Source organism: Tenrec ecaudatus, chromosome 3 (genome assembly GCF_050624435.1).
Source record: "Tenrec ecaudatus isolate mTenEca1 chromosome 3, mTenEca1.hap1, whole genome shotgun sequence".
NCBI lineage: Eukaryota > Metazoa > Chordata > Mammalia > Afrosoricida > Tenrecidae > Tenrec > Tenrec ecaudatus.
In genome coordinates this window covers 63,538,745-63,557,150 of record NC_134532.1, presented here as the reverse complement: position 1 = coordinate 63,557,150, position 18,406 = coordinate 63,538,745, and the positions used below count along the sequence as shown (strand labels likewise).

The 18,406-nt window shown below is 43.7% G+C and overlaps 1 protein-coding gene across 5 annotated transcripts in view; it reads right to left on the bottom strand.

Annotated features, from left to right (window-relative positions):
- SH3D19 (SH3 domain containing 19) overlaps positions 1–18,406 on the bottom strand; it is a 232,486-nt gene that overhangs the window by 76,539 nt on the left and 137,541 nt on the right. For 3 of the 5 annotated variants that reach the window (XM_075543706.1, XM_075543704.1, XM_075543708.1), the window contains exon 3: positions 491–531. The exons of the other annotated variants lie outside the window; for them this stretch is intronic. In XM_075543706.1, the coding sequence (XP_075399821.1) occupies positions 491–531 (41 nt within the window). The remainder of the gene's footprint in view (positions 1–490; positions 532–18,406) is intronic. 5 annotated transcript variants of the gene reach the window in all.

The window sequence follows — 18,406 nt, the reverse complement described above, 5'->3', positions numbered from 1 at the left end:
GTATTAATTTGGAGGGAAATCTACTCATAGCACTTGTATCCTCTATTTGTAAATGTTAATATAATTCCATTGGAATTTAAACAGTTAAATTAAAATTTTACGTACAGAACCCATGGAAGTCAATGAAACAAAGAGGACAGGCTGTGTTATCTTTAAACCCCATCCGATGTTTCTACTGATGGAAAAGAATTACATGAAACATATTAAATCATAGAAATTGGTTAGACTGCCCCAATTCTTTAATAAACAGCATAGCTCAGTCAGAAAAATACTGTTCTGACAAAATAGCTTATTTATCAATAAATGAAAGTTTTCTTAAAAAGTTGAAAAACTAGCTGCTTGCCTGAAATATGTTTATTACTCCTTAGAAGAAGCTACTCCCCTTGAGTTCTTAGTAAGATTCATTAAATGCAAATCACTTCCTGGAAATCTAACACTCATCTTTTCAGATCGTTAGAGAAGAAGACACCGCGCAGGAGAACACACTTACATCTCTTGATGACGGCTCGAATGGATGACAAGGGTCCTTGGCTAGAAAAAGAAAGAAAACACATCACACATCGGTGTTCCTTTTGAAGAAGGACGTACACAATGCCAATTCATTTCTGGGACTCACGATGACGATGCCAACCAGTAAATCCGATTCTTTCATCACTGGTCTGCACTCTTGACAAAACAAACATTTGTAATTGACTTTGATATTTCTGCAGCTCGAGGAGGCCCGTAAAGTATTTTTGCCATGTAAATAAAAACCTGCTTTAAAATTGCTTACACAACTGCCTCTATCTTTATCCTCCAGTGAAAATCTGATTATGGTTTGAGCAATCTGATTATCTTTTGAGCATCTCTGGTGCTCAAAAGAACTCTGGCTTTCTCTATACCTCTCGTGAGCGGCACTGAAATCCCAGCTCTCTGATCGGATCAGAATAACCCAAACCTCACTGCCATGGAGCCAATTCTGACTCCTGGGGCAGGGGAGAACTGTCCCTGTGGGTTTCAGAGCTCTTTACTGAAGTTGAAAACCTGACCTGTCTTCTGGAGGAATGCCTGGTAGTTTGGGATTGTTGACTTTGCAGTTCGTAGCCCAAGGCATAACCCACTGGCATAACCCATTCTCTTAAAAATGTTCACTTATTTTGAAGTCTAAGCTCATGTTGAGTGCATCCTGATAGCCACTCCCCCGTCAATCTGCACCTACAGCCCTAAGGAAGCATTTGTTCCTAAAATGAGAGTGAAAAATATCCCCACTTAAGAATAAAATATTCTGTTTGCTTTGCTCCATAGCTGCTTGGTCCTGGCTCTGCCTTTAACTGTGTGGTCTTGGGAAAAGAAACCCTTCTGAGGTCCCATTTACCTACGGATCAAGACCTCTGGACATAGTTATTTGGGCTTGACTTTGTCCTTATTGAAGCAAGCTGCACTATAGGTTTTTAAAAAGTCTTTAAAAATTATTTTTAAAGATACAACATAGAATGCTTCATGATACAGTTTAAGGGGGGGGACCTTTTAAATAATATTCTTCACTTCTCACAACAGAACATTCTTTACAATTTTGTTTTAATTGTGGTAACTCTATATATACAGGAGCCTGGTGGCACAAGATTGGAGGTTCAAACCCACCAGCTGCTCCAGAGAAGAAGGATGAGACTGTCTACTCTGCAAAGATGTATAGCCTTGAAAACTTATATATATGACAAAATACTTGCGATTTCAAAACATCTTTTTATGTGGACATGTCCACATAAAGTCCAATGTCCTTAATTACGCTCGCTATGCTGTGCACCCATCGCTATCATGGGCTTCCAAAAGTCTGCATTATTTTTAATAGAAACACAGTGCCTTCCAGGCAGGGACTCCCCTTTCTCCCTTCCCCACACTCACCCCAGTAACCACCTAGACATTAGTAATTCACACAAGTCAGATCAGACAATATTTGTCCTTTTGTGGTTGATCTATTCGAATCCGCATGTTTTCAAAATACATTTGGTAACATGTAGCAGACAGCCATTCCTTTTTATGGCTGAGTAATATTCCATTGCATATATGTATATTTTCAAAACCTTCTTTTTAAATGTATACTTATTTAAGCTCTTGTTGAATTTATCCCGATGGTAATCTATATAAATCCTCTTGCTATTTCTTAGGTAGCTAAGATAAAACTTTAATATCAGTTCATCTTCAGAGAAAGACACTTTCAGAATAGACTAAAACAAACAAAATCCAATCTAGGAAGTCTCTGGTACCATGAAGTGAGGACTATATACATTATAAAGACAGTAGTCATTTGCAACAGCACAGGTTAAAAAACAAACAAACAGTTCATTGCTGTTGTGGAAGGTACATACATACACACTCACACACAATAAATAAATAAAATCGAGAAAGTGTACACAGCAGAACATTTAGGGGGCTTCAAAGGAGGCAGAAAAGTGGAATTTAAAGATCACGGAATTTTCACGAACTCTTTGAAGCTTCCTTGTATTTCAGCTAAGTGTCCTCAAGCATAAAGCTGACATTTCACACTGGAGCCTCACAGCAGAGTCCGCTGATAAGGAGATGGGCAAAATCACAGCATTAGGTGGGACACAGGAGCCCTGGGGTGCAGTCTCTCAATGCTTGGCTGCTAATCCAAGAGTCAGTACTTCAAACCCAGCAGCCCGTCCACAGCCTGCTTCCACAACACTCTCAGAAATCAAACTCTCAGCCTTTGAGAGGATTCTAACTCAGTGGCACTGTAGCATAGGGTAGGTAGAACTGGCCCTGTGGGGTTCAGAGACTGTAACTCTTTATGGGAGCAGGAAGCCTCATAGGTCTGCAGAGCTGCTGGCCGTTTGAGCTGCTGACCTTGCCGTGAACAGCCCGACACACAAGCCACTGTGCCGCCAGGGCTCCTGGGAGCACAGGGCAGTTTTGGAATAACGGTTCTAAGGTTACATCAAGTGGAGAAATGTGTCCTTAGAAGTTGTCCTACGAGCGCTGTAAAGGGCTCCAGTCTAGAACATTTTAAAAGTTCAGGTGTTAAATACAGGTCTTGCATTTAAATGTGTGTGTATGTAGTACACAAACGTAGGAGGGGGTCTTCGAAAAGTCCGCAGAAAATGTGGCTTATTAAAATTCTAAATATTATTATTTTGAATTTCAAAATTTTCCCCACCAAAATAAACTCATACCAACTTGATATGGGAGCTTGTCTGAGCAGGATCTAGTTTGAGGTGTGAGAAGGATAAGGTACCATTTGAAAAGCGTCCCTAACAGAGTGACAGGAATTCTGCTCTAATTGAAGCAAGAATTTATTTTTTTTCTGTAGAAGTTAGCTTTCTTTCTTTCTTTAAAATCATTTTATTCGGGGCTCATACAATGCTTACCACACTCCATACATACATCAACTGTGTAAAACACATTTGTCCATTCATTGCCCTCATCATTCTCCAAACATTTGCTCTCCACCTAAGCCCCCGGCATCAGCTCCTCATTTTTGGAAAGCAAGAATTTACAGTGAAGCTTGGAAGGAAGAGCAGTAAAATCACTGATGTGTTAGGAAAAGTTGCTCTCCCAAAGAAGGCAGCAGTTTATAAATGGAAAACTTGTTTTCAGCAGGCACAAGATGATGCTGAAGGGGAAGCCCATGTGGCGGACCACTCACATCATGCAGAGACATTCAATCTTGCTTGTGCCCCAGTTGAAGAGAACCAGCAGTTAGCAGCAGAAACAATAGCCAACACCACGGACATCTCAACAGGTTCAGCTCATGGACCGTTGACGGAAAAACCAGGGTTGAGCAAATGGCTTGTGCTCTATGGGTGCTCGGATCAGGTGCAGGCAAAACAAGTGGGTTAGAGATCCAAAAGCATTTCTTGTAAGAACTGCAACAGGAGATGAAACATGCTTCTACTAATCTGCTCCTGAAGACAAAATATATCCAAGCAATGGCTCTGGTCCAAGCAAAGTAGGCTAAAAGGTCATCGCAGACGTTTTGGGGGATGCTAAAGGCATTTCTCTTACTGGATTTCGGGGGGGGGGGGCGGTGCGGAAAAAATAACAACTGTTCATTGTGAGTGTCTTGAGAAAGCTAGCCAAAGCGATAAACGAGGGTAATAATGCCCCAAATCTGTAAAACATAGCAGTGCCTGGTACACATTCAAAACCAAACTCACTGCCATTGAGTCAATTCCAACTCACCGCAACCCTAGAGGACAAGGTAGAACTGCTCTGGGAGTTTCCCGAGACTGGAACTCTACTGTCACGTAAAGCCTTGGTCGAGCAGAGTGGCTGGTGGTTTCGAATTGCAGACGGCAGTTAACAGCCAATGCACGGCCAATATAGAGCCAATACACCCATCAGAGCTTCTTAGGCCTCAAAAATGTTAGCCCTATTGATTACCCCTCCCCCACAAAGTTCTGTAGTCTGTGACACATTAGGAAGAAGACCTGGCGGTGCTGTTGGGTAAGTGCTGGACTGGTACCCTGCAAGGTCGGTGGTTCAAACCCACCGGCCACTCGGAGGAAGAAACATTACTATCTGCTTCCATAAAGATGTACAGTCTTGGAAATCCTAGAGCGCAGCGGTTCTCAACCTGGCAGCCCCATGACCCTTTCACAAGGGTGGCCCGATCCATAACAGTAGCAAAATGACAGTGATGAAGTAGCAATGAAAACAATTTTCTGGTTGGGGGTGACCACACCATGAAGAACTGTATGAAAGGGTCACGGCAGGAGGAAGGTTGGGAACCACTGCTCTAGGGGGTCTCCCTAAACCTCCAGTGTGCAGTCTCATGGGCAGCGCAGATGGAGAATGCTCGTGGCTGCCAACTGAAAATTGGGAGTTGGAATCTATTCTACGGTGTCTTGAAAAAAAAAAAACTCTAGAGTTTTACTTGTGAAAAAAAAAATCCACTAAAAATCCCAAGGAGCCTCATTTCACTCTGACACACGAGGGATGGCCGTTAGTTGGAACGGATTCTATAGCAATGGATTCTGTAGCATCTGAAGCCGGGTAATTTGGAGCTAGACTGCCTATACCAGTCCAGCTGGCCTATTGTTACCATAACCATACCTCATCGCTTCAAATAACTGCCATTCACACTTCAGAGTGGGGTTATTGTTCACTCCTTCCAACCGTTCTGAACTTCACAACGCACATTGCTCATGTACATAATCTCCTAGGAAGCCTGGGTACTATCAAATGCTAGGGAACAAAATCAACCGACGGGCCTCTGGGCGCACTCTCCTCTCTGAAAACACACCTCTCCGTTCTTCAGGATATCTTTCCCAATAATGGATTTAAGTGTCACATTTCTTCAACTCTATTGAAAAAGAAATCCCACACAGAAGCTCAAAGATATGGGGTGAGGCTCTCAACTGTCTCCTTTATAGCCACAGTACATTCAAAATTAGAAATATGTCCCCTGTCCTTCCCAATTCTTAAGACTCGCCACCCGCCATTCCCTTCACACACACGTCTTGACTCCTGAATTAGGAAGAGAAATTGTCTTCCATTCGTTTTTATAGCACTGCTCAGTGGAACCGTGTCATGTGATCGCGGAGCTAACGTGAACTCAGTCCCACTCAGAGAGAAAGAAATATTATAATTTAAATAGCACAGGTAATTCCCACGTGCAAGCTGCTTGACCATCAGAGCCCTCAGAAAAGATGTTTTTGCTGCCGGTTTTGCTCTGTTGGTCTCAATTCCCAGTTACATCTCATGTTATGACAAGTATCGGGGTCTAGTGTTTAAAAATACATATCTCCACTCTCAAAAAATTCACCATACCGAACATCTGGTGCTCATGGAAGAATAGCATCTTATTCCAACACTACTTTATTCCAGGAGAGACCAGTCCCCGGAGAAGAACGCCGTGCTTGGCAAAGCGGAGGGGCGGTGAGACAGTGGAAGGGCTTCGGCGCGATGGACTGGCCCAGACTGCAAGTACGGGCTCAAATGTAAGAACACTTGTGAGGAAGCAACGGGACCAGGAGGTCTTTTATTCTGGCGTACCCGGGTCACTCGGCGTCAGAAGACACTCAGGGCATCTAACAGCAGCAACAGCAGATGGAAAATGGCCCAGGGCAGCCCGGCTGGGCGATGGTGTGCTGGAGCCCACACGGCACCGAATCAGGGAACAGCTGGTGCACTTCGAGTGTCCAGTCATGGAGTTGAGGACTTGGGCCACATTCACCGTCTTTAGGTTCTGTCCCTGTTAAGACTCTGGTGGTCTTCAACGAGTAGGCCACAGAACCTCTGCACTGGTGTGCAGCTATGGAGGCCTCCTGCTGCTGCCAGGTAAGCGCTGGACTGCTAATTGCAAGGCTGGAGGTTCAAATCCACTGGTCGCTCTGCAGGAGAATGATGAGGCTCCCTGCTCCCATAAACATTTCTAGCCTCGGAAACTCTATGTAGATTGCTATGGAATCAGCTTGATGGCAGAGAGCTTGACGTGCAGCTAAATTCCAAGTCTTGTGTAACGCCCAGTGATAGAACCAGTTGAAGTCACGCTGTTGACTCACACCCATGTGTGGCAAGCTCATGTATCAGAATAGAGCAGAGAATCAGAAGGCGGTCAGTGACTTATATCTTGAAGCACATTGCCAGGCTTTTCTTCCAAGGCACCCCTGGGTGGACTCCAATCTCTTACCCTTTGGTTAGCAGCTGAGTGTTTCATACCATGGGACTCCGGCACCATAAATACAGAGATGTTGATCTGATACAACTCTGTCCAGGGGGTTACAGCAGATGATATGAGGCAGACACGCCTTCCTTTGAGAAGTTGTATAGGGCCCAGTGTCAAGAGAGCACCCACGAAAGATGGCATTTAAAGCAACATGCAGCAATAGGCCCTTTAATCTCTTCTAATGTCCAACTGTGCTTCAGAAACGCCTACTGAGTGAACCAAGGAATTGATTCTCTGAATACATTTCTTAAGAGGTTAAGTCTTTCCTCCTCAGTCTAAAGTGGCCCACAGTGTGAGCTTGTACAGGAATCCTAAGAAGATAAAATGGGTTAAGACAGAATATTTTCTTTTCTAAATCCTTGTGTACAACAACACAGTAGGATCAAATCTCTATTAAGATTAGTAATTTGTTGGTTAAGTACATAAAAAGAAGAGTGATTCTAAAGGGATGTCCACTGCATACCAGGGGAAATGAGGGATGGAAACAAAATGGAAAGCAATCTATGGCAGGTCCAGCTGGAAATAATATCTAAAGGCGGATTTTCCAAACCTTTGTCTCATTTAACTGATGATTTCCACATTTTGACCAAACGATGAGTGCGGACTTAACGCATCAGAGTAAATTATCATTTTGGACCACAGTATAATGCGGACGCTCTTGCAGGCGCTGCGCTCTGTGTGGGTTTTCTGCCCGATTGTAAGAAAAGCCCACAACTGTGTGGCCTGTAGGACCAGAAATGCATTACCTCGCAGTCTGGAGCCTTGCCGAAGACACAGGGTCAGCAGACGCCCCTCTAGTCCCTCCCAGCTTCTGACGGCCCCAGTGCTCTTTGGTTCACAGCTGTAGCATCACTTTGCATGGCCCTCTGGGTGTCCTTCTGTCACGCTGGTTGTGCCTCATGCCAGATCAGGACGCACTCAGTCCAGTGAGGCCCGCATGCTAATCTAACTGATGATCGCTTTAAACCCTCTATATCCAAGGGCAAGTCGTGTTCACATGTACCAGACGCTAGGACTTCAGAGCAAATTTTGGGGAGAACACAAGTCACTGCAAAACATGCTAGGTACTAGAGGAACAAGATCCATATGAATATGATCCCAGCCGTTTTTATACTGACAGCCTAAGTCTAATGAGAAAGACGGAGTGACAACTTTACGGTTGGCGAGTATTATGGCTTTGCTTAAAATAAGAACTCCGAGAAGAAAAAAAATGTATTGAAAACAATGAAGGCACCAATTGTACAATTGTAATAATATCTGTAAGAGCTCCTAATAAAATGTTGGGGATAAAAGAACATATGCTTTTCACTAGAGGTACTTTATATATGATTTCTTTTTTGGACTTATCAACTCCTTCTCAAACCATGCATGTAACAGAACGCTAATAAGCGCTTGCATGTTGCACACAACTCATGTTTTTATAAAAAATAGTTCAGGTGATTTAGATGAAGGCAATTTATAAAGTTCTCTCAACATGTTCAGATTCCATGCCATAAAATATTTTAGATCATATGTAAAGAATAAGTCTCCGAAAAACATCTGACTCATCCAGTTACACCCTGTTTAACAGCAGCCTTTAAAGGATGTGAGGAGTTCTTTAAAAAAGGGAAAAATAAAGGATAAAGCCACACCCTGCCCTTAAACAAGCCGTCTGTTTCAACAACTGGTTTGCACATCGCTCCCACCAAATGGGGGGACACATTTGGGGGGACATTTCCTTATAGACATTCAGAGAAAACCTGGTAGAAACTTTTCTGGAACACATTGGGCTGGCAGGGCTAGAGAAAGTAGGACATGGGGTTCTTGGGAGAAATCCAGAGAGGAGCCAGTTAACAACATGCTGCTGTTATTACTGCTGTTAGTATGGTAGAGTTGGTTCCGACTCATGGCAACCCCGTGTGCACGAAGCATGTTCAGTGTTGCACCGTCTTCAGTCTTTCCTATGGCTCAGTACATTGGTGCAGCCACTGCTGTAAACCCATCTCATTGAGGGGCTTGTTCTCCAGCACTGGCCCCTCCCAGTTTCCAACATACACTCTTGAGGGCAGTGAGTTTAAAAATTTTTTATCCTTCAGCCTTCCAGAAAGTCAACAAGCAAAATGTCTCAAGCACCCCAAAGAACTATTGCCATTCAAAGAACAAAAACATCATATTATTGTGAATGAGGGGGAGTGTGGAGTGGAGACCTAAAGCCCACTTGTAAGCAACTGGACATTCCCTTACAGAAGGGTTGCAGGGAGAAGAGCCAGGCAGAGTACAGTAAGTATAGCAACAATGAAATATACAACTTTCCTCTAGTTTTTTAATGCTTCCTCCCCACCACTATCATGATCCCAATTCTACCTTACAAATCCAGCTAGACCAGAGCATGTACACTGGTACAGATCAGAGCTGGAAACACAGGGAATCCAAGACAAATAAATCCCTCAAGCCCAATAATGAGAGTAGCGATACAAGGAGGGTAAGGGGAAGGTAGGGTAGAACTGGGGAACAGATCACAATGATTTACATATAACTCCCTCCCTGGGGGACACACAATAGAAAAGTGGGTGAAGGGAGACATCGGACAGTGTAAGACATGAACAAATAATAATAATTTATAAATTATCAAGGGTTCAGGATGGAGGGAGAGTGGGGGAGGGAGGGGAAAAACAAGGGGCTGATACCAACGGCTCAAGTAGAAAGAAAATGTTTTGAGAATGATGATGGCAACAAATGTATAGATGTGCTTGACACAATGGATGGATGGATTGTGATAAGAGTTGTATAAACCCCCAATAAAATGATTTTTAAAAAAGAACTGTTGTCATAACCTCTGCAATAGACTGGATGGTCTGTTTTGGTTTTGATTATGCAACATCCACCTCTTGGTAGACATTAATTGTTTCTCATCTCTTCTAACAATTCTTTTAAGAAATGCTTCAGGATTTTGATCTACCATATTTAAGTTTTCCATCTAAAGTGTGGCTCTTCTCTGCAGCTGCTCTGAGTGCAACAGTTTTGGCACCCATGGAGTGAAGAGTTAGTCCAACTTTAGTTTTTCAGTCAGAAGTGTGTAGCATTGGCTATTGGTTCTGATGCTACTCTCGGACTTTTTCGATTAGGGTATATTTTCTCCCCTCACAAGTTGATGTGGATAGGCTGTCACTAAAAGCTACACCTTTAATATCATTTCGCTTTAAAAAATGAGCTATCCATTGCTGAGGCATTTGGAATACTGAGTATTGTGCAACTCTATTGTGGACTACAAGAGCATTATGCAACTCCATTGTGGACTACGTGGTTTGTCTTAGGAGCAGGATGCCTTCCTCTGGATGATAAAGAATCCTTAGGTACTCCAGTCTAAGGGCATGGATGTCAATACATTCCTTCCTTACAACAGTTTTTAAAGGTCTTCAGCAACATTTTACTTGTGTGCGATATTAATGATATTGTTTGATACTTCGCAGTGTGTTGAGTCCCTTTTCTTTGGAGTGGACACAAACATTAATTTCTTCCAGTTGGCTGTTCAAGTATTTGTCTTCCAACTGCCTTGACATAAACAAGTGAGCGCGCCCAATGGTGCACCCATTTGCTGCAGCCTCTGAGTTGGGTTCTGTTAATTCCTGGAGTCTTGACTTTGCCAGTGTCTTCAGTGTGGCTCGTGCTTTCTTTCAATATGCTGCCTCTGGAAACGGCTCAAGATTGCTCAAATGTTTTTGGTACAGGGGCTCTAGGTAGTTCTTCCACCTTTTCTTGTTACACAGTTGTATTAGGACATAATCCAGGCACCATATACCAGTTCAGTCATACCCATCTTCCTTTTATGCTTTCTACATCATTTACTATTTCCTCTTGAGGCTTAAATTTGTTTTCTTCCGTTGTTTCAGCGTGGGAAATGCTGAGTGTGCTTGCTTTTGGTTTTCTAGGTGTCTCTCTGTTTCATGACAATGCTTGGTCTTTTCTAGCCCCCCTGTAGAAATCTTCTTTTTAGCACTGTCACATCATCATTTCTTCCATTCACTTTAGCTGCTCTACATTCAAGAAAAAGTTTGAGCCTTTTCTGATATCCATTTTGCCAAGGCCAAACAATATTTTTTATTTCTTTCAGACAGATGTTCTTTATGATAATAGCAGCAACCATGTAATAGGCCCTTGCTACATTAGTTAAAGGAGCCCTGGTGGCAAAGTGGGTTACACCTTGGGCTACTAACAGCAAGTTCTCACCACCATGGAGCAGAGCTGCCTCACAGCGACCCCTCTGTGGGTTGCGGAGACTGTAACTGTGCGTGGGAGTAGAAAGCCCAGTTTTTCTGCCTCAGAGCTACACCTGGTTTTGAACTGCTGACCATGTAGATCACAGCCCAACTCATAACCACTATGCCACCAGGGCTCAGAAACCCCATTTTGCTCTTTCCCTTCTTCTTTAATCTTTTTACAAATGACTTTTCCCCACAACACAATGACATGGGCAGACCTAGCTGGACAGAACACACAAGAACCAAATCTGCGGCAACAACAGAGAAACTCAATGCCAACAGTCAAAACAAGACTGGGGCCGACTGTGGAAGAAACCAACAATTGCTCTTATGCACGTTCAAGTTGAAGCTAAAACAGAGAAGAGAAAAGAAAACAAGCTCGTGAGAGCCAATGCTTTACCCTGGGTGTTTTCCACTCGGATTTATAGATCAGCTAGAGGGGTAGGTACCATCGGCCCACGGGCCTTTGAAGGCCTGTTAAACCTCGATACAAGTTAACATCACAGGCCTCACTAACGAGAAGCAGTTCCATACATCACATTAGGGGTGAGTTAATTAAATATTTGACTAACTAGAGTAGGCTAATTTTTAAGTTGATTGTTTTCTATGGCCTGCAAATGATGTTGTAAATACTCACCTTCACAAAAATATTCCCCATCCTGGATCCAGAGAATGAATTTGGTGCCCTGAACACTGACTAAAGACCAGCCGAGTTGAGTGAGGCCCTCACACGCATCACTCATGAAGAAAGCACAGTCACAGTAGAGGAGGAAAGTGAAAGACAGATGTTTCCTTCATCACAGTCCACATCCGGGGTTTTCATTTCCGTAGAATAACAAATACGCACCTACTACAACCCTCTGTCTAATGGTGAGAAAAGTACTCTGAGAAGAGTAAAATCTATCATATACTAGCTGATTGCCTACCTGGAAAAGTTTGTTTGATTAAAAATCATACCCAGACCCACTGTTGTCCAGTTGGCTCCGAGTCGTGGAGAAGGCACATGTAATGTCCAGTTGGCTCTGAGTCGTGGAGAAGCACATGTAACAGAGTAGAACGCCCATGGGGTCTTCTGGGCTGAGACCTCCATGGAAGCTGGTTGCCAGGTCTTCCTTCCAAGTTGAGCCACCAACGTTTTGGTTAGTAGAACACAAATCATTCGTGCCCCCCGGGGTCTGTTTCTTTTTTTTTTTGAAATATCCAAAACTTACTGCAGAGCGGATTACAGTCCACAGTGACTTGTAATATGGTTTCTGAGTCTGTCCATCTTTTGGCAGCAGATAGCCTTAACTCTCTCATGAGGATGAGATGGTGTGTTTAAAGCGCCGATCTGTGGCTTGCAGTCCAACGCTTACCTGACTGTCCCACTAGGGCGCTCTCTCTCTTTTTAAAATAAGCATTTCCAAAAAACCCAACTCACTGCCAAAGAGTGAAATCTGACTCATAGAGACCCCACATGACAGGGTAGCACCGCCCCTGTGGGTTTCCAAGATGAGGACTTCATGACAGGACTAGAAAGACTTGCCTTTACCCGATGGGTGGCTGCTGGTTTCGAACTGCTGACCCTGTGGTAAGTATCCCAATATGTAACCACTATGCCTTTCCCCCCGCTTTCCTTGGCCCTATTATGCAAACTGTCTAGATGGGGGGTACAGAGGAGACAATGATACCGCGACCCGCACTCGCTGCTATGAATGCAGCTATGAATGAGGCCATGATGACGCTCTCGGAGTGTGGTGTTGCTAGTTAGCATCAAGCCAACCCCTGGAAATGCCATGTGTAAGGAGCAGAATTACTTTTCCAGGCGCACTGCCAGGCCCGTTTCCTGAGGAGCCTCTGGGTGCGTTTGACCACTAACCGTCATGTAGTAGTTGAGTGCTTATCTGTTTGCACCACGTATCTTTATAAAGAAGGGCTCTTCATCTGAACATTCCTAGCCATTGCTTTCCAGGGCCTTGCTTTGTACTTCCTTAGTGCATAAATAAGTCCAGTGTTTAAAAGCAATCCCAGATTGAATTCGATTCCTTGGAAGACATGTAAAAGAAGCAGAATGCCTAAGTCGATAGGTCATCAACAAGATCTGGCCAGTAGATCCTTTGAATTCCAGGTCATCAAGAAAATTGAGGAGGGAAAGGAGGATGGACAGAAGGCAGCGAGCAATGAAACACCGCACAGAAATGGGTATCAGAGTGTAAGTGGAGGGGGTTAACAATTTAGTGGGGGTGCCTAAAATTAGGGGAAGCCAATACTTGTGGCTCTCATTTCAATATCATTCCCAACTCTCTTGGGATCATTCAGACTGAAACCTAGAGGAGATAACAGCACAGCAGAGGTGGCAGCTGACTGCTGATGATGTGGAAATCAAATCAGTCTCCAAACTCAACAGGTGCAGGAGTCGTTTGATATTTGGGGCTGTTTCTGCAACAAATCAGGTCACACAGGAAGTGGTGTGTGTGTGTGTGTGTGTGTGTGTGCCCCCACACACGTGTGCGCGCATACATGGGATGATCTAGGAAGACATCTTAACCTCAACATGTTGCATTTTTCACGAGACCAAATTTATCTCATCTGATCAGTATAATATTCCTCTGTTGTTAGTTTTTTTTGTTTTAAAAAAGACTCAAGGTTAGCAAAAACATATGAAAAAGTCCTGAGTTTCGCAGAAGGCAGCAGGGAAGGAGAAAGGTGAGACACATGATTTTGTGTTTCTCTATTCTTTATGGGTTTAAAATAAAACAGCCACAAGAGACAACAGTGTGCTGCTTTTCAGTGCGGAAAAACAAAGACATATTTTAAGTATCTGACATTGAGCAAAATATTAATTTCCCTCCAAATATTAATAAACTGACACTTTTGACAAACTGGAAAGAAATTAGGTCAGCTTGGAACCCAGATTTTAAAATCAAAAAAGGGCACCATTTCTAAAATATCAGCTCCACTTACAGATTCGACATCGCAAATACTCTCTTTAAAAAGCTAAGTTTATAATTTTAAGGAAACACACCGGTGGGTGTGTGTTGATCACTGCACTCGGTTCTCCCTTCCTCTTTTTCTTTCTCTACCTCCCCCTACCCTCCTGGTATTGTTACTCCCCTTTCTATTCCTGAGGGGTTTATCTGTCCGGATTCTGTGTGTCCTGAGCTCTGATCTGTACCTATGTACCTGCTCTGGTTGAGGCAGAACTGAAAGGCAGGACTGGGGTCATGATCGTGGGGGATGAGGAAGCCTCAAAGAACCAGAGGAATATTGTGTGTTTCATTGATGCTATACTGTGCTCTGGTTGACTTATCCCTTCCTTGTGACCTTCCTGTAAGGGGATGTCCTATTATCTACAGATGAGTTTTGGGTCTCTGCTCCGACCGCCTTGTCCTCAACAATATGTTGTTTTCTTTTTTGTTTTAAGTCTTCCGATGCTTGTTACCCAATTCCGTCGACACCTCATGGTCGTGCAGGCTGATGATGTGCTTCTTCTGTGTGGGCTTATTGCTTCTCTGCTAGATGGCCACCTGTTTAACTTTAAGCCTTTAAGACCCCAGACGCCGTACCTTTTGATAGCTGGGCACCATCAGCTTTCTTCACCTCATTTGCTTACACACCCATTTTATCTGCAGGCATCATGTCGAGCATCAAAGAACACGAGGTTGTTAGAACAAAGTGTTCTTGCGTTGAGTAAGGACTAGAGCAGAGGTCAAAGTCTGTTCATTTTGAGGTTGTAAAATTTTAAGGAAACACACTGCCTCAACCTTTTGCTTCATGAATACTCTAGTCACACTTTGTTATTGCTTTGTAATTACTTGATCAAAGGTTTTGGATCGACTAACGCTTTTCTTCTATACCTCCCTGCAGCATCATAAAGAGTCTTGGTGGTGCCGTGGTTAAGCATTCAGTGTTTCCAATCTACCAGCTGTTCTATGGGAGAGAGATGTGACAATTGCATCTGTACAGATTTATAAACGAGGAACCCCTATGGAAGCAGCTCTACTCTGGTGCATATAGTCACTATAATTTGGAATCAATTTAAGTGGCAGTAGTTTTTGTGTATGTGTGGTGGGGTGTTGGGGAGACTAGAACATTTCATTTATACCTTTTCACTAAAAATTGTGATGGCTAAGTTAGAGTAAAATAGGCCCAATCAACAGGGGAGAAAATAACAATGAATCAACAAATATATGTCAAACAACAAAACTTATTTATCACAATTTCACATATTAAACAAAGCAAAAACAACCACAACCAACCTATCAACTCACTCCAATATACCATCACAACTCAATAACTCACTGTCACTGAGTTGATGCTGACTTATAGTGACCCTATAGGGCAAGGTAGAACTGTCCCTGTGGGTTTCCCAGACTAACTTTTATGGGAGTAGAAAGCCCCATCTTTCAAACTGATGACCTTGCAGTTTCAAACTGATGACCTTGTAGTTAGCAGCCCAACACGTACCACCACACTACCAAAGCTCCATTACAGTTCAGTAGATTCCAACTCATGGAGAGCCTCTGAGCTACCACACAATTGCCTCATCAGGTGTCCATGATTGAAATCTCTAAGGAAGCAGAACACCATGTCTGTCTCCCCAAACTTCCCCTATTAAAAGCCTTAAACACCCAATAAAAGAAAATAAACTGAAAAAATCTTAATTAACCAAGTTGTTCCAATTTAGGCTATTACTAAAGAGCTGCTGTTCCCAGAGAAATGAAGGGGGTGTCAATCAACCCAGGGACAGGGAACAAGTGATCTAAAATTGAAGGCAAGGAGGGCGTAGGATGCATGGTGGGGCTTAATCAAGGGCAATATAACAGAGAGGAATTACTGAAACCCAATGAAAGTTGAGCATGATAATGGGACAAGAGGAAAGTAAAAGGAAATAGAGGAAAGAACTAGGAGGCACAGGACATTTATAGAAGCCTAATACAGATATGTACATATGTAAATATATTTGTATACGATGATGAGGAAATCAATCTATGTACATATATTTATATTTTAAGTATTAAGGTAGCAGATGGATAATGGGCCTCAACTCAAGTACTCCTTCAATGCAAGAACACTTTGTTCTAATAACTTGGCATTCCGGGATGCTCACCTTTCCGACACGATCACTGAAGACAAAATGGGAGCAAATGGGTGCGTAAACAAATGTGGTCAAGAAAGCTGATGGTGGCTGGCTATTGAATGATATAGCATCTGGGATCTTAAAGACTTGAAGATAAACAAGTGGCCGTCTATCTCAGAAGAAACAAAGCCCACATGGAAGAAGCACACCACCTGTGTGATAATGAGGTGTTGACGGGATCAAGTATCAGGCATCAAAGACCCAGAACAAAAAGTCATATCAATGTGAATGAGGGGGAGGGCAGACTGGGGACCCAATATCCATCTGCAGGCAATTGGACATGCTCTCACAGAAGGGTCACAAGGAGATGAGCCAGTCAGGGTGCAGTATAGCACCAATAAAACATACAACATCCTCTAGTTCTTTAACGCCCCCCTCCCCACCAACTATCATGACCTCAATTTTACTTTACAAATCCGGCTAGACTGGAGCATGTACACTGGTACAGATAAGAGCTGGAAACACAGGGAATCCAGGACAGCTAAACCCCTCAGGGCCAATAATGAAAGAAGCGATACTGAGAAGGTAAGAGGGAGTTGGGAGGGAGGAAGGGGGAACCAATCACAATGACCCACATATAACCTCTTCCTAGGGGGATGGACAACAGAAAAGTGGGTGAAGGGAGACAGCGGTCAGTGTAAGACATGGAGAAAAATTTATAAATTATCAAGGGGTCATGAGGGAGGGAGAGTGGGGGAGGGGTAAATATGGAGCTGATACCAAGGGCTCAAGTAGAAAGAAAATGTTTTGAAGATGATGGCAACATATGTACAAATGTTCTTGACACAATGGATGCATGTATGGATTGTGATAAGAGCTGTAATAGTCCACAATAAAATGATTTTTAAAAATTTTTAAAGAGTTGCTGTCGCAAATGCAGAAGCTTTGACAGGAGCGTAAATGAACCACGGAAACAGCTGAATTTGTTTTGACCCCCAGAGTTAGGTGTCCTCTGGGAATTGCAGCAGGCACTTCAACAACGGGGCCGCAGTCAGCAAACCCACAGTCAGCAAACCCACCAGCTAGCCTCATTTTATTTCTTACGCAAAACCACGAGGAAACTTTCCCATTGGCTACCAAGAACATATCTAAGAACTGAAGAGTTTTAAAGCCATTTAAAATTACAACAAGACCATGAAATTGTAGTTTCACTCAAAACTCACTGCCACAGAGTCGATTCCAACTTACGGCGACCCTGAGGGCAGCGGAGAAGTGCCTCTGTGGTTTCCAAGGCACAGGTGTTTGTGGGAGTAGAAAGTCACAGTTTTCTTCCGGGGAGTTGAAGAGTACTAGAGTGCAGATGCTGGCAGAACGTGTCCTCGGTTTTGGGGTGCTATTTGAACGTGTCCTCGATTTGGGGTGCTATTTATAGTGTCACAGTTGTAGCTCTTCCCGTTCAAATGTACAAAACTCCGAGCTGCTTCGTTAGCATCCTCTTCATTGCTCTCTCGTGTCTAGACAGCCAGCAACACAATGAACTGAGGCTGATTTGCCAAGTTTTGTGATGTAAACACTTCCATCAGGGCCAATTTCAGGCTCCCCATGTGGCGCCACTGGGTGCACCGTTGGCAGAAAGGCACGCTGGCTCACCATTAGGTGGTACTTCCATCACACAGCTTCAGTGGGCACAGTCGGCACGAAGAATCTCAGGAACCCAGGTAGTCGTGAAATACCCAGGAATGGTGGCTTTTGAGTCTAGTTATTACCCTTGTTGCTGTCCGGTGCCATCAAGTCAGTTCCGACTCCTAGTGACGCTGTGTGCAACAGAACAAACCACTGCCCGCCCCGCGGCGCCTTGGCACTCGGCTGAGTGCGCTCCGCGCCGCAGCCCTGTGTCCGGCTTCCTCTTTTCCCTGGCGCTCTGCTTGATCAAGCACCATGGCCTTTCCCAGGAACTACCCCTCTCAATAACAGGCTCAACATCCTCAGCTCTTAAATACGTTCTAAAATTGTACGTTTCTAGCATTTGGCTTTGAACTGGCCATCCTCAATAACTTGTCTGCAAGTTTCCTAAAAACTAATCATCAATTCTCATGAGGCAACATGAGATGCTTCTAGCACACCACTGGGGGATGGCGGGGGGCGGGGGGACGATCGCTTGCCGTGCTCTGCTCACCCTCAGTACAGCACCCCTCCTGCCTTCAGCTGCCTTCAGTACAGCTAGTTCCCGCACGCGCGCCTGCGTTCTCTTCTGCATCTGTGCTGTCCCCATTTCTGCTTTCGGCAGATCTTGCCCTCAGTGAGTTGTTAAAAAGACCCAGTAAAACGGAGCCTTTAAATGTGGGCCAGCTGTACCAATAGCTAAAGTCTCAGTGAATAGCTATGGCCCTTAAAATGAAGGTATCCCTAATTCGTGGCATGGTTACCTAAATCTTCTTGTTT